Genomic DNA, 15,429 nt, shown 5'->3' with positions numbered 1-15,429 from the left:
CTCAGCCCCGCCGGAGCCGAGCGGAAGGTGGGAAGTGGGAAGAGGAGGAGGCCGCCCCCTAGGGGAGACGCGCCGCAGGCTGGGGGCCGGGGCGGGAGGGGCAGGCGGGAGGAGGCGGCCGGTAGGGAGACCGCGCCGTCGGGCGGGGCCGTCCCTCCAGCTGGCTCGGACCCCGGCGGGGCGGGCAGTAGACGGAGCGGCAGAGCCCAGACGCCGGCCCGTAGCCAAGGAGAAAGGTGGCGGCGGCGCGGACGGGACGGGGCGGCGGCTCCCCGTCGTGACCCTCTGCTCCTCTGCCCAGGCCCGGGTGAGAGTCGGAGGCGGCGGCGGCGAAGGAAGGAACGAGCATGGCTGAGACCTCGCCGCCGCCCACTGCCGGCGCGGAAAGTTGCAGCGAGGAGCCGGCGAGGGGCGGGAAGCAGCGGCTGGAGGAGCCGCGCCGCGCTCCAGCCGGGGGCGCGGACCGAGAGGACGAGGCGGGGCCGCTGCTGGCCTCCCCCGCGGGGCAATCGGAGCCCGGCTCGCCGGTGGCTGCCCCCTTCTTCCTGCTCTACCCGGGCGATGGAGGCGCCGGCTTCGTAGCGCGCCCGCCGCCGCAGCAACAGCGCGCCTGGAGGACCCCGCCGTCGCCGGGCTCCCCGCTGCCCTTCCTGCTGCTGAACTACCCGAGCGGCGGCGGCGGCGGCGGCGGCAAACACCGTGAGTGGCGGCCGGGAAGGGGGATGCCGTTGGGGAAGGGGGGCCTCGGCCGGGAAGGGCCAGTCCGGCTCCGCGGAGCTCCGCCTCCTGTTGGCTCCCCGGAGCTGAGCAGGGCCCCGAGCCAACGGGGAGACAGGGCGCTGGGGGCGGCTCTCGGGAAGCTCCCATCCGGGGGCGCAGGGGGGCGGCCGCGGTCCGGGCGCCGGACTGTTTACCTCCCAGTCTCCCCAGGCCGCAGGCTCCCGCCCGGCCTCCTCTCCCCTCCCGGGCCGGGCGCTCGTCCTCGCCAGCCTCCCACGTGCTCGCCGGGTCCCAGCCCGGGGTCTCCGGTGGGAGCCCTCCCTGAAGTGGAGGAGGGGGCGGTGTCCGGAGACCCGGCAGCCCAGTTGTCCCGCCTTCTGCGGGCTCCCAGCGCCGCTGCGGCCGATAGGTGTGGCTGCTGCGCCGCCGCCGCCCGCGTGGCCTCGGTTGGACCACTAAATTTTTTACTAGCGTTCACTCCACACCCGTAAATATCACATATCCGTCCCCCACAATGGGAGGAGAAATCAGGAACTGTGCGCGAGATGACGAGAAGGGAAAGTGTGGCTTTAGGAGGGCACTTCCCAGGATAATATCGTTTGACAGGAAGAGGCCTCCACCTTTTAAAAGCACTATCACCGGAGTCCTCTGAATGCAGCGCACCGCACTTTGTGCTGTATCAGTCAACAAATGTCTATTGCTACCTGCTGTGAGCGGCGCCCTAGAGTAGGTAATGCGTATAAAAGACTTGAAGAATATTAAGTCTGGTTTAAAAAGACAAGATCTTAGAGTATGAAAATGTGACTGAAGATACAAGGCATGATATAAATGCCGAATACTTTGCTGTATGAGTTCTGAAAAGGGAAATTTGCCTAAGGTGAAGAGGGAATCAATCGATCAATCTGCCTCTGTCCGTCTGTCTCTCTGAGACACAGCTAGAGGTTTCTTGTTTAGCACGAAAGCAAACCTTTTAACTGTTCTGCACTGCCAAGAAACCCTGACTTTGCCTTTTCTGCCCCTCATCCGTCCCCTAGAAAAAGGTTAACATTAGTTGAATATTTTCTATGTGCATGTGCTGTGATTATCATAGTTAATCGTCACATCTCTGTAAGCCAGATATGCCACTTTTTCAGGTGAGGAAGCTGAGGATCAATGTGATTAAGTGATTTGTCCTAAGTAACAGTGTGAGAGAAGGAATGAAGTTGACCCAGATTCTTTCCCTACCGAGCCCATGTTCTTTAAGTGAATAGCAGACGTCCAAAACTGTGATTGGATGGTTCCTCCCTAGATTAGGGTCCATTGGATTCAGCTGGAGGTAGTCCTTTGTTAGCTTCTCTTTATTACTTAACCTAGAATAGGGGCCAACACTGACCATAGACCTAGAGTCTTAGTAAAGCCATAGTTTGTTGCAGTAATCCGCTAATTTCCAAAAGAGAGTGTCCAATAATGTCAGAAATGAGTCTTTTGATAAGCAGAGGAGGTAAAGATAAGAATGTTTGCATGAATGTTTCATCTTCTAAGGCATCTGCTTTCTACTTTGTTCTTTAAGCACAGCCTCTCTTTTTCTTCCTAAGAATTTCTATTTTTGTGTAATCTGCTTATTATCCAGTCATTATAGGATGAAGAAGACCCTCCTCTCACTTCTTCATAACTCTGTGTAACAGTTGTGGTAGAAGGTGTGATATAGAAAATTTTTTCAACTGTTGGCCAATATCAGTTATGGGAATTATCTGAATTTCAGGTGATTTATTTGATTCCTTCTTCATATTAAGGGTTGACTTTATTTATTTATTTTTTAAATATTGTCCGAAACTTGGGGCCTTAACATGATCAAGATCAGCAATGGAGAACTTAAAGCTAAAGTTTCGTAACTGTGATCCCTTGGTCCTTACCTTACAACAGTAGCAGATGTATGGCATGATTTGTTAGCACATAAAGTTCTAATAGTTCGTCCTGGTCTTTAATCTCTGAAATAGTTTATTGGTGTGTAAGTACTCAGAAAATTTACTGGGAAAATACATGTGTCCCACTTACACTGTTTTTAAAGACCAGTCACTGAGGACAGTTCATATTGTCAAAGATCACTGATACTTATTTTATTCAACTATAAAACTGACTTAAAGTAGTCCTTGTTTTGTACTGTTTTTATTTTTACCTGTTATTTTTATATGTACTTTAGAACACACATACTTGCAAAAAGGAATTCTCTGGATATTAATAAAAATACTTCCTTGTTGCTGCTCTGTAGAGTCAGTGCAATATTGCTTTATATGATGTACCTGGATATCAGAACTCGGGGTGTCCTGATGACTCATTTGAGCAACCTGAGACCAACAGTTTTTCAAAGACTTCTCATTTCAGTTAGCAGGGCAGTACTTAGACTCAGCCTCAACAGCCAATGAACATTTGCCTCCTCAACACTGAATTTTTAACTCTCGCTGATGTATTTGCCAAAAGTGTATAATATATAATCATTTTGATAGACTGTTTATTAAGGCATTATTCTCTCTTCATTTTAGAAGTCTTGACTGTACTCAGTGATTTTAAAATTAACCTTTACATTTGAGTTTAGAAGATTTGTTATAAATGATACCAATGAAGAATAGCAAAAATGTGTGCAGAGGAGGTAGCCTAAACCTTTCAGGGTTCATGACATGTAAGGTTTCAGTGTAAAATCTTGCAGGATATAATGTCCATGAAACATTCAGCGAGCTTAAATGCAATATGAAAGTTTCTGATGTGCCTTGTTGGATTATGTCACTCTCTGACTCTGAGTGCTGGTAATCTGCTAAATTTTTATGCTCGTAGCTTTTAAATCTCAAATTTCTACCATGCCTTTTTTTTTTAAAGTAAAAATTACAAGTAGCACATGGATCTGTTCTCACTATTTAAATGTTTTATAATGCAAAAGTACATTGAGCACAAAGTGACTTTCCTCTTTGTGGGCCCCCAAACCCTCCTCTCCCCCACCCCCTATCACCACCACAATTTATTATCAGAGAATACCACATTTGAGTTTGGTGAGTTTTCTTCCAGAACTTTTGCATGCATTCACAGAGATGTATATGTTCATATTTCGTGGGGCCATTTCCCCCTTGGTGTATGACCGTCCATCACAATTTCTCATCAACTCTATAAGCAGGAGCTACTTGCATGCCATAGTCCAATACTTTTGAAACCAAGTCCCCCTAAAACCGAGTTCTTCTGCCAAGTTTATGATTAACCTCTCTATTCAAAACTCTATTTCTGGGCTTCCCTCGTGGCGCAGTGGTTAAGAATTTGCCTGCCAATGCAAGGGACACGGGTTTGAGCCCTGGCCCGGGAAGATCCCATATGCTGTGGAGCAACTGAGCCCGTGCACCACAGCTACTGAGCCTGAACTCTAGAGCCCGCAAGCCACAACTGCTGAGCCCACATGCCACAACTACTGAAGCCTGCGAGCCACAACTACTGAAGCCTGCCTGCCTAGAGCCCACGCTCCACAACAAGAGAAGCCACGACAATGAGAAGCCCGCACAACGCAATGAAGAGTAGCCCCTGCTCACCGCAACTAGAGAAAGCCCGCACACAGCAACGAAGACCCAACGCAGCCAAAAATAAATAAATAAATAAATTTATATTAAAAAAAAAAAAACAAAAAAACTATTTCCTTTCTTGTCCCATACCTGTTCCCCTCAGGATTGAGGAGTATCAAAGTAAAGGGGAGATTGAAACCAAGCAGGACCCTGTGGGACCTTCCCAAGTACAAAAGTCTCGTTTCTTGTTTGTAGAAAAAAAGGCTTTAGACTCCTAGGCCTTCCCTGAGTTCCAAAGAGCAGATGCAAGCAGTCAGTGAAGAGGACAGTAGCGTCACAGGACTCCTGGTTTCTCCTGAAGGGATATAGATAACAATCTGATGCATATCTTTGAGTTGCTCTGTAGAGACTAAGACCCCCATCCAGGTGGACGATGGCCACTACATGCTGACCACAAGCAAGGTAGACCCCAGACTGGTTGGAACCAGAAGTTTGAGATTCCTGAAACATCAGCCTGTTACCTCACCACCAACCAATCAGAAAAAGGTCCATGAGCTGATCACACATCCTACGACCCTCTCCTCTAAAACTGTCTTTAAAAACCCTTGCCTGAAAGCCATCCGGGAGTTGGGGTCTTTTGAGCATGAGCTGCCCATTCTACTTGCTTGGCACCGTGCAAATAAACCCTTACTTTGCCGCAAACACCTGCTATCAGAGTTTGGCTTTCTGTGCCAAGGGCACACCAGCCCTTGCTCAGTAACACTTAATGCCTTCCTTTTCCATCCTAACTTTAGAAGTCGTCTTGTGAGTGGACAGAATGGACAAGAGATGGCTTCTCCTTGGTGTTGGAGGGAAGAGGCACCCCTGCCATTTGCACGGTTATCAGCTTCTATTGACAGTTCTTTTCCTCTTTCAACTCCCAGAGCTACCACAAACATTTATGTTTAAAGCAGTGCCATACAAATAGCCCACATCTCTGCCCTTGTCTTTTCTCTCCCAAATACAGCAGTGTGCCAAAAAAAGTCCACTCAGAAAGCAGCAGCTTTCTTTCTGTATTTGTATGTGCTGTTTTGAGATAGGAGGAGAGCTAGGAAAGGAATAGAAAGAAGGGGGAAAAGGCCTTGGGAAGGACTGGAAGCGTTATAGTGACTACCCACGTCAAAGTTGAGTACACTTAACAGTGAATGCCTTGGTTGAGCCCTGGAAAGTGCAGAGAATGAGGCTTCTAGAAGCATTCACTGTTTCTCATGGATGCTCTTTAAGAGTCCATGATGTGGGGAAATAGTGCTCTCATTTACATATGAACCCAGGAATGTGTATTTAAGAGGAGAAGATCAATTTTAGGTTCACAGTTTCATACACACACCTACAATAGAAAGATATGTGTATTATATAGATATATTTGCGTATATACATTATTTGTATGTGTATGTATTTATTTATTCATTGACTTTATTCTCCATGGGTCTCTCTCTTTCTTATTTTTTCATTGTTTAATAGTACTCTAGAAAACATTATACCTGATAAGGAGTTGAATACACATTAATCAGTTCATCTGCTGTATGCTTTTTAAACTTTGAAAAGACAAAAGTCACTTTTTTTGGATTTGTAAATGTAGAGGCATCTGCTCAAAATTGGGAGGTGTGCAGGGGAAGGGTTGAACCATCAGAACCAAAAAGTTTTGAGCATTCACCTCACATGAGTAGGTTTTAGCTTGATGTGTGACTTTTTAGAAGACAGCCTTTTGTTATAATTAATGTAGAGCAGTGCCTTCATTTACAGTACTGTGATTCACAAATCTGTCAGCCATCAGCTCTTTTCCAGCTGTGTGCAGAATGCAAAGAGCCACTTCCTGATTCATTAAATGCTGTTTTGTCAAATGGTAGATGTAAAGGCCCATAAGAAAAGGGGGGGAAACCCTCAGAAACGTAGCATCTTCGGTGTGTAATTGTAGATTAGTGACTACCAGAGACCTGTAGTTTAGCCCTTAAGAGCAGCCGCAGAGCACAGGGAGATCAGCTCGGTGCTTTGTGACCGCCTGGAGGGGTGGGATGGGGAGGGTGGGAGGGAGGCAGATGCACGAGGGAAGGGATGTGGGAACAGATGTATATGTATGACTGATTCACTTTGTTATAAAGCAGAAACTAAAAAAAAAAAAAAAAAGAGTATCTAAATGCAGGTGGGTCCTTTTCCACACACAGCTAAAATAACCTGGGATCCTGAGCATCTAAGGTCCTGGGAGCTGGGTCATGCCCCCATTTCCTACCTCATGACTAAACTTGCTGTCTGCTGCTTGCCTTCCTGATTTTGCTTTTAGCACCACTGCTGCCTAAACTGTCAACAGTTTGTCTTCCCAGCCAATTTCTCCCCTTCTCTTCTGCCTGCTTTCTTTTGTTTTACCTACTCTGGCCTGGCATTATCAAAAAGTCCTGTTATGCTTCTTATTGACAAAGCAACAGTTTCAGAATATTAGGTGTAATTTTTGAGTCTTCATTTTGGCTGCTCTGCTATTGATAATCATGGGTTCATTCTTTCAGAGTTTTCTTTTTTCTTAGTTCTCATCTTAGCTTCATTCTGGATACTAGAGGATCCTAAAAGGTTCTTCATTAGATAACAGAAATTTTACTGCAGTTCTGTAACCCAAACAATTATGAATAAAGAATGTGACTAGTAAGATAGTAATGGTACTTAGTGGCTACATTTATAGAATATTTTTATGTTCTAGGCAGGGAGGCACAAACTTCACATGTATCAGTACATATCAATTTGGGGGGTTATATTTATAAGAGGTATTTCTTAGAATTTCCATTAGATGGAAGAGCCAGTGCATAAAACTGCTCACTTAACAATGAAAGCTGAAAAGAAAAAAATGGGGAAGAGTAGTTCACATAGAATTCATATAGGTAGGTGCAACATATGTTTTTCATGAGAGTATTTGATTCAGTCTTTTAGTGATATCTAAGCTATTATAAAATAAATTCTGATAGAGTAACCTTGGATTTAGAAGATTATATTCTGGAGATATACATTCTTTGGTTTTAGGAAAAGTCTTATCTCAAACTTTAGCACACATCAGAATCACCTGGAGGTCTTGTTAACACAGATTTCTGACCCTGTCCCCAGAAGTGTTTTTTGTTTATTTGTTTTTTTGTTTTTATTGATATATAATTGACATATTTTTTAAATTATTATTTTATATTGGAGTATAGTTGATTAACAATGTTGTATTAGTTTCAGGTGAACAGTTATACATATACATGTATCTATTCTTTTTCGAATTCTTTTCCTATTTAGGTTATTATAGAATATTGAGCAGAGTTCCCTGTGGTATACAGTAGGTCCCAGTTGGCTATCCATTTTAAATATAGCAGTGTGTACATGTCAAACCCAAACTCCCTAACCTTTCCCCTCAACCTTCCCCCCTGGTAACCATAATTGACATATTGTGTTAGTTTCAGGTATACGACATAATAATTCAATATTTGTATATATTGCTTTTTTTTTAACTGAAGGACAGAGAATGAATTCATATTCCTGAATAGTCTGAGTATCCAAAGCTCATGTTGTTAATCACTGTATGCTCCCTCACCAAGGCCTTAAGGAAACCAGTTTGGGTAGAAGGCAGTAAAAAAGCTCCTGGGTGGGAGAGACAGCAGAGGAAAGGTGGCAAAGAAAGCAACTTTTCAGACTGAAAGAATAGTATTGGCTTCAAAACATGTTCACCTGACTGTATTTTGTCTCTCATCTTTTCCCTTTTTTGTTTGACTTTTAACAGAAACCTATGTGTTAAACAGGTAAAATTTTATCAAGAAGCTGAGAACATATTTTTCTAGTGTATGTTATAGGTAGTAAAAAGTCTAGGTGGATGATGATGAGAGTTTACCCAAATTAACTGGATGAAATAATGATAATTCCTTGTTGGCTAATATTTTTGAAAATTCCTTAAATAATGAAACAAGTTGCATAAAAGATATGCTGCTTCTCTATCATTACACAATAAGTAACCTGTAGCCATCATAAATAAAAGTAGAATCCCATTTTAATGAACTTTGCAGAACATCACAACTGTTACATTTCTACACAAACCTTATTAACATTATAATGTCTTCCTACAGTGCAAAGTGGCTCAAGTATGAGCTTTAAAATTTATTTTGGGAAGTTAGTAGTATACCATAAGCATAAAGAATTGGTTTGAAGTTACGTGAAAAGAAATGCTTTTAGAGTTACAAAAGCAGTGGTACTTGAGAGGGTACCTGTCAATACTGTCATGCCCTCTACTGTAGCTATGTTTGAATAATTGTGAAACGTTTATAGTCTTCCTAAAACATAACAGATCAGGAATTGAGGGCTGCTGGGCCAAGATGATATTCCTCTTTGCACAACCCATCTTAGTGAGTGTCTGGTTCTAGACTTGCTCCATACGGAATGGACATGACACTCAGCATGTATCAGAGGGAGTGGCATGGATGGTGGGGCAGAGGTGGGAAAGTCTGAAACCTCATGATCCATAAGGAAAGGAGAGATTAGCAGACTGTGACAGCAAAAGGCATGTAGAAAGCGGGAGAAATTGTTTCAGCATATTGCCTTTAAGAACATGGTTTTTCTCTCTAATTTTAGAATCTGTTTATGGACTATCCACAGACATTTATCTGCTTCCTCTGCCTTTTTTATGAACTTAGGAAATCTGGGCACCTGTTATGCAGGCTTGGTAAAATTCTGACCCCTCTCTCCTCTTCCTTTCTCAAGTCCCAAGTGATGCCCCAGCATACCCTTTACTCAGATCGCCTTTTTTACTTTCCTCTACCTTAGTCCCCTGAACATTCATCCTTACTTACTGACTTTCATTTCATGTGATTGATAGGGTTTTTGGTTTTTTTGGGTTTTGGGGTTTTTTCCCAGTACTCTCGAAGGCAGAATCACATATTAAAATGATGATAATGGCTGCCATTTACTGACTGCTTACTTTGTGTAAAGTGCCATGTTGAGCATTTTACTTTCATTACTTCATCTAACTCTGAAGTAGTTAATATGAGTATCGCCATTTTGTCAGTGAAGAAACAGGCGCAGAAACAAGCACTCAGCTTCTAAGTGATGGACCTAGGATTGACTGTGGGCATTCTGGCTTGAGTCCACATGCTCTCAGCCTCCTTCACCACCTCCCATAACTGGAATCACATCCTAAACTGGAGGCTCCTCTTTAGGCAGCAGTAGCCCTCTAGTTCCTTGTTCTACCCAATAAAGCCCTATTTGCTAAAAATGAATGAATGTGAAATTCACAAGCCACCAGTGTGATAGAGAAAATAGTTAGGTATGTAAGCAACACTGAATAGCCATGTGTGTGACAGGGATTTAGGAATTTCTTAAACACCTATAATTTTCAGTTTCTTGTCTATTGCCTTGTTCTTTCTTCATATCCATAGTGGCTAGACATAATAGGTGCTTTATACATATTAAATAATTGAATCTGTTGTGTATAAATGAATAAAGCCTGTGTTAGAATGACATGTTTGTTGGGGCATAACTATAGCTTGATTTTCTAGAACTTGGGGGTTTTCATGGTTGAAGTGAAACAGGAGGGTGGAAATATATCATTGCAAGAATATAGAGTGCTTTAGAGTTACATATCTATACCAACAAGTATCTATGGAGTATCTGGTATTTGGTAGGTATTATTTTAAGCAAGTGTGTAATGGTGTGTAAAACAGGCAGAGTTCTTCTCATGGAGCCTGTGATCTTTGTGAAGCTAGTTATTTAGTTCCATTTTTATAGCTGAATAAATTGAGACAAGAGGAGGATAAGTTTCCCAAGATTGTCTACTAAGTAGTTGGTAGCTTTACATCTGTAAATTATTACCTACTGCCACGTAGCCATGAGATCCATTTTAGTTATTAAGGTAGGAGTTACTTTCAGTCTTATGCCGGTGAATTTTACAATAAAAATATTATGCAATGTAATAGTCCTGGTGGTGTTTTTAGCAGCCATAACTCAGCTTCTCAGGTGGACTCATAGTATATATTATCTTCCTTGGAATATCTACAAAGTAATACTGAGCCTGCCAAGTGTATAAACCTAAACATGTAGCAATCTCAACATTAGAGGTAGATATAATAGATCTTTGTGTGGGAGAGGGAAGGAAGTGAGAGGGAGAACTGGAGCATGTGACAAAGTCATGATCTTTCAATTGAATAATCTTATAATTTAGCAGAAACATCTGGGCTTTCCCAGATGGCATCATGATGGTAATTCATCAAGGGAAGCCTCTTGTGCTAACAGCAACTAGTGAAATTGGTGGGAGGGGATGAGACTTTTCTTCTTAAATTGTAAAACTGTGACCCAGGAAGCCTTGGGAAACAGAACTTGTGAGCTTTACAAACCGATGTAGTTGCACAAGTTGGCAAATTTTAAGAAGCACTATTGTGTGCAGAATAGGAACCAAGTAATAGGAGGAGTCAGCTAACTGTAAAAGAAGTAAGTGAAGTGGTCTCTTACCCTCAAACCTGTTGAAGAAGAATTGGCATACCTACCAGAATCTATTTCTGAAAAGTATCTAAATAATATCATTTAAAATGAAAAAATTAGAAATAACCCAAATGCTCACCAGCATGAAAATAGATCAAAAGTTGTTTATACATACGATGGACTATTACCTTTGTAACACAGCAGCCCAAAGGATAAAGTACAAGCTACACACTACAATGTGGATAAATCTTAGAAAAGGCAGTTTTGAGTGAAAGGCTTAGGTTATATACAGTATCAAACCCTTTTCGCTACAGTTAAAAAAAAAAAAAAGCTAAAATATTATTTAGTCATCTGTCTATTTGTAATATTTTTAAAATAAGACAGTGATGGGCTTCCCTGGTGGCGCAGTGGTTGAGAGTCCGCCTGCCGATGCAGGGGACACGGGTTCGTGCCCCCGTCCGGGAAGATCCCACATGCCGCCGAGCGGCTGGGCCTGCGCGTCCGGAGCCTGTGATCCGCAACGGGAGAGGCCACAACAGTGAGAAGCCCGCGTACCGCAAAAAAAATAATAAATAAATAAAATAAAATAAAATAAGACAGTGATTTACACGAAGTTCAGAAGTAGCTGCCTCAAAAGGGGAGGCAGGAATTCAGAACAGAGAAGGAGCATGTAAATGTAAGACACTGGTCTGTTTCTTCAGTTGGGCAATGGTTTCATGGGTATTGGTGATTTTTTTTTAAGAATTAAAATTAGGCATCGAAGTTTGTTATTTAAAAAAGTTCTGAAATGAGTCATTTTAGAAAATAGTTCCCCCCGACTTCATTTATCTTTTAACACTTCTGAATGTATCAGGTGTTCTTAATATGTCCACCCGGATAAGTAAATGTGGCGGGAACTCGGTAAGATGGTTTTTTCAATGGTACAGTTAAGCAAGTGACATACTTCACGATAGTCAGGAAGAAGTTGGTTTACCCTTCGCCAGCACAAGCAGAAAGATACATGCTGGATTCTCAGCTTCTCAGAAAATGCCCACTTGGGAATTCCCTGGCGTTCAATGGTTAGGATGCAGCACTTTCACTGCTGGGACCTGGGTTTGATCCCTGGTCAGTGAGCTAAGATCCTGCAAGCCTTGCTCCTTGGGCAAAAAAGAAAGAAAGAAAGAAAAGAAAATGCCCACTCATTAAAAACATAAACTAGATGTATAAGGGTGACTAAGTGGAATATATGGTTTGTGAAACATTAAGGTGTAAAGTATGAAAGCGGTTAAAATTTCTCTCTGCTTCAAATCTTAACTTTGTTGAAATAACTGTTTAGGAAATTTCAAGAGGACCTTGCCTGTGTTACTTTGTTTTTGCTTTTGTTTTGTTTTCTTTTATTTTCCCTGAGTAAAATTTAATCCTTGGGGTGGAGTGCTGAAGCTGCAAAGTATAGAAGAAAAAATGGACTTCAGGGGCATTCTAGAAGCAGCTGGGGATCCCGGTTCTGCTACTTGCTAATCGTGTGATCTTGGGCCAGTTATGTGGCTCAACTTTGGTTTCCTTGAATGTAGAGAGGGGATATCAATACCTACTTTGCAGGATTCTCTCTCTCTCTTTTTTTTTTTTTTTGGCTTCATTGAGTCTTCGTTGCTGTGCACAGGCTTTCTCTAGTTGCAGCGAGCAGGGGCTACTCTTCGTTGCGGTGCACGGGTTTCTCATTGCGGTGGCTTCTCTTGTTGTGGAGCACGGGCTCTAGGCTCATGGGCTTCAGTAGTTGTGGCTCGCACGATCCAGACTGTAGGCTCAGTAGTTGTGGCATCGGGCTTAGTAGCTCCTCGGCATGTGGGATCTTCCCGGACCAGGGCTCGAACCCGTATCCCCTGCATTGGCAGGCGGATTCTTAACCACTGCGCCACCAGGAAAGCCCCAACTTTGCAGAATTCTTGTGAGGATTTGATATGATATTTACAAAGCACCTAACAAAATAAAAATTCAATAAATGATAGCTACCTTAAGTAGTAATAATTTTTCCACATTGTATAACAGGGACATTGGGTGTGACAAATCAGTCTTTGTCTTATAATAGTAGCTGAGTAAATATACTTTAAAGGAATGTAACTACTAACTTTGAAAAGTGAATCTCATTTGCTTTGAATCAACCATAATGTGGAAAATTCATGCTGGGTAAGCAGTTAGAACATAGTATTGTTCAGATCATTATCTTGGATTTGAACTTCACATAGCCTTGTTAATTCTGTTTTAGGGCCACAAACTGTACCCCAGACCTCCTCACAACTCTTTTACAAATATATGCTGTTATTCTCAAGTAGAATCAAATGAGAAAATAGTTCAATACAGCTTATAATTAGTGTGTTTATGAGAAAAGATTATGAGAAAAAAGTTCAAGGTTTGTATGTCTTACTGATGACTTAATATTGCCTTTATATTCTAAGCTGATATGTTTACATAGTAAAGACCCAAATGTAAAAACATTACCAAGCAATATTTAAAATTATTTTTATTAGTCCTCTATTTAGTGCATGTTTTCATAGTAAATTCATTGCTTATGAACAGAACAATGAGTAACTGTCATGTTGAAGACTCAAGAGTGTTTGCCTGCAAACAGGTGTAACTGGGTAAAAGTACAGGTTTTCCTGCCCATCCACAGTTCTTATTTCTGAAATAACTGCTAATACCTCCTCAAACTGATAGGTGTGGTAAACTCAAGGGTAACCAGTGCAGACAGGTTTTTCTCTCCTTGGCAGAAGTTTTAGTTGCTTTGGGCTTCCTTCCTTGTGTCGTCTACCTGGAGAGGACCTTTGGAAGGAATGTTAATCAAGTTTCTGTGCTTATTGACCTAGATGTTTTTGTTGTGCTGGTACGTTGTAATCAATCCAGATCTCCTGTTCAGGGTTAAATAAATGCTTATTGTTTGGTTGGTGGGAAGATTGTCCATCATGGTTTGTGACAGGCTGAATTCAGATGTTGGCAGACACAGGCAATCCCAGAGCATTCAGATTAATTCACGTATTCACAGTTCTATATTTTAAGAATGTATCAGTGACCGAGAGTCTTGATGTCATATGTACAGATAGCCAGGGCTCTTTGGTATTGTGGTTCCAGGAACTATTCAGTGTAATTTTAAAGATTTTAATGACTGCTTAACTGTGTTTTACATGGCTTAAAGTGAAACTATAAACTATCCCCCTTTAAGTTTTTTTTTTTTGTGGTATGCGGGCCTCTCACTGTTGTGGCCTCCCCCGTTGCGGAGCACAGGCTCCGGATGCGCAGGCTCCGCGGCCATGGCTCACGGGCCCAGCCGCTCCGCGGCATATGGGATCCTCCCAGACCGGGGCACGAACCCGTATCCCCTGCATCGGCAGGCGGGCTCTCAACCACTGCGCCACCAGGGAGGCCCCCCCTTTAAGTTTTAATCTATAAAGATGCCTGGCTACAAAGGAATTGCATTGTAATTAAATGTGAATGTGTTAAATAAAGACTTATATTCAGTATTTGGATATGTAAACTCTGCTTTCTTGAAGAAGTGATCTTGTCTTACGCTGCATGCCCAGTGCCTGGCACATAGAGTACTCTCAGTGAATATTTACTGAATGAATGGATGAATGAATAGTTCTGGTCCAGATGTAGAATAATGTTGGAAGAGATTTAAATAGAAATGAATAAACCTAGTTGGAATATTTTATTTTCCTTAGTAACTTGCTGATTTTCTTCCTAATTATAAATAAGCATATACGTATATATATTCTTACATTGTACCAGATTGCCTTCCCTCTAACAATATGAAAATACCTGTTTACCTATAGAATCTGGTTCTTAGCATTTTTTCTTTGAGTTCAATCTCAAATTAGGATGGAAGCATTTATGAATTTTTTTGTATTTGCTGTAAACACTTTATTCCAGTGTGGCTTTCCTTTTCATTTACTTTAAAAAAATTATTTTATTGAATTATAGTTATTTACAATGTTGTGTTAGTTTTAGGTATACAGCAAAGTGATTCAGTTATTTATATATATATACATATATATATATAGATAGATAGATAGATAGATAGATAGATAAAAAAGACCTGGGCTTCCCTGGTGGCGCAGTGGTTAAGAATCCACCTGCCAGTGCAGGGGACACACGTTCGAGCCCTGGTCTGGGAAGATCCCACATGCCACAGAGCAACTAAGCCCGTGCACCACAACTACTGAGCCCACACACCACAACTACTGAAGCCCGCGCACCTACTAGAGCCTGTGCTCTGCAACAAGAGAAGCCACCACAATGAGAAGCTCGTGCACTGCAATGAAGAGTAGCCCCTGCTCGCCGCAACTAGAGAAAGCCCATGCATAGCAAAAAAGACCTAACGCAGCCAAAAATAAATAAATAAATATTTTTAAAAATTTTAATAATATTCAAGGAGAAATTTTTCTTTCAGTTTTTAGATAACCCTCTGATAAGAAATCCTAGAACACAATAAATCATCTTAGGATATATTTCTTGAAGTTTTGTGCTCCTCCTAAAAACCAGACCCTTAAGTAAAAACAAACAAAAAACAAACAAAAACTTGTTTTCAATCGTCCAAAACATTGTCAAAGAAAATCTTTGTCATCCCTTATCTCCTTGTTATTTATGTAGCTCAGAAAGCAAGTACCTAACTTCTTGCTACCAAGGCATAACGGTCTCCTTGGATAGTATAGATATGTGGGTGGGTGGGTAAACTGGTAGATTGGTTTAAGAGAACTGGATAATG

At 42.1% G+C, this 15,429-nt stretch overlaps 1 protein-coding gene across 6 annotated transcripts in view; it reads left to right on the top strand.

Annotated features, from left to right (window-relative positions):
• The first annotated feature begins 244 nt into the window (after window positions 1-244).
• Window positions 245-15,429, top strand: part of RUFY3 (RUN and FYVE domain containing 3) — an 84,317-nt gene continuing 69,132 nt past the window's right edge. For all 6 annotated transcript variants that reach the window (XR_014293254.1, XM_082611662.1, XM_082611661.1 and 3 more), the window contains exon 1: window positions 245-699. Coding sequence is in view for 5 of the 6 variants with exons in the window: in XM_082611662.1 (XP_082467788.1) it covers window positions 348-699 (352 nt within the window). In the remaining variant the exon portion in view is untranslated. The remainder of the gene's footprint in view (window positions 700-15,429) is intronic.

This window comes from Mesoplodon mirus, assembly GCF_964341445.2.
Source record: "Mesoplodon mirus genome assembly, chromosome: 2".
In the NCBI taxonomy this organism is placed as follows: Eukaryota; Metazoa; Chordata; class Mammalia; order Artiodactyla; family Ziphiidae; genus Mesoplodon; species Mesoplodon mirus.
This window is presented reverse-complemented; position numbering and strand designations above follow the sequence as displayed.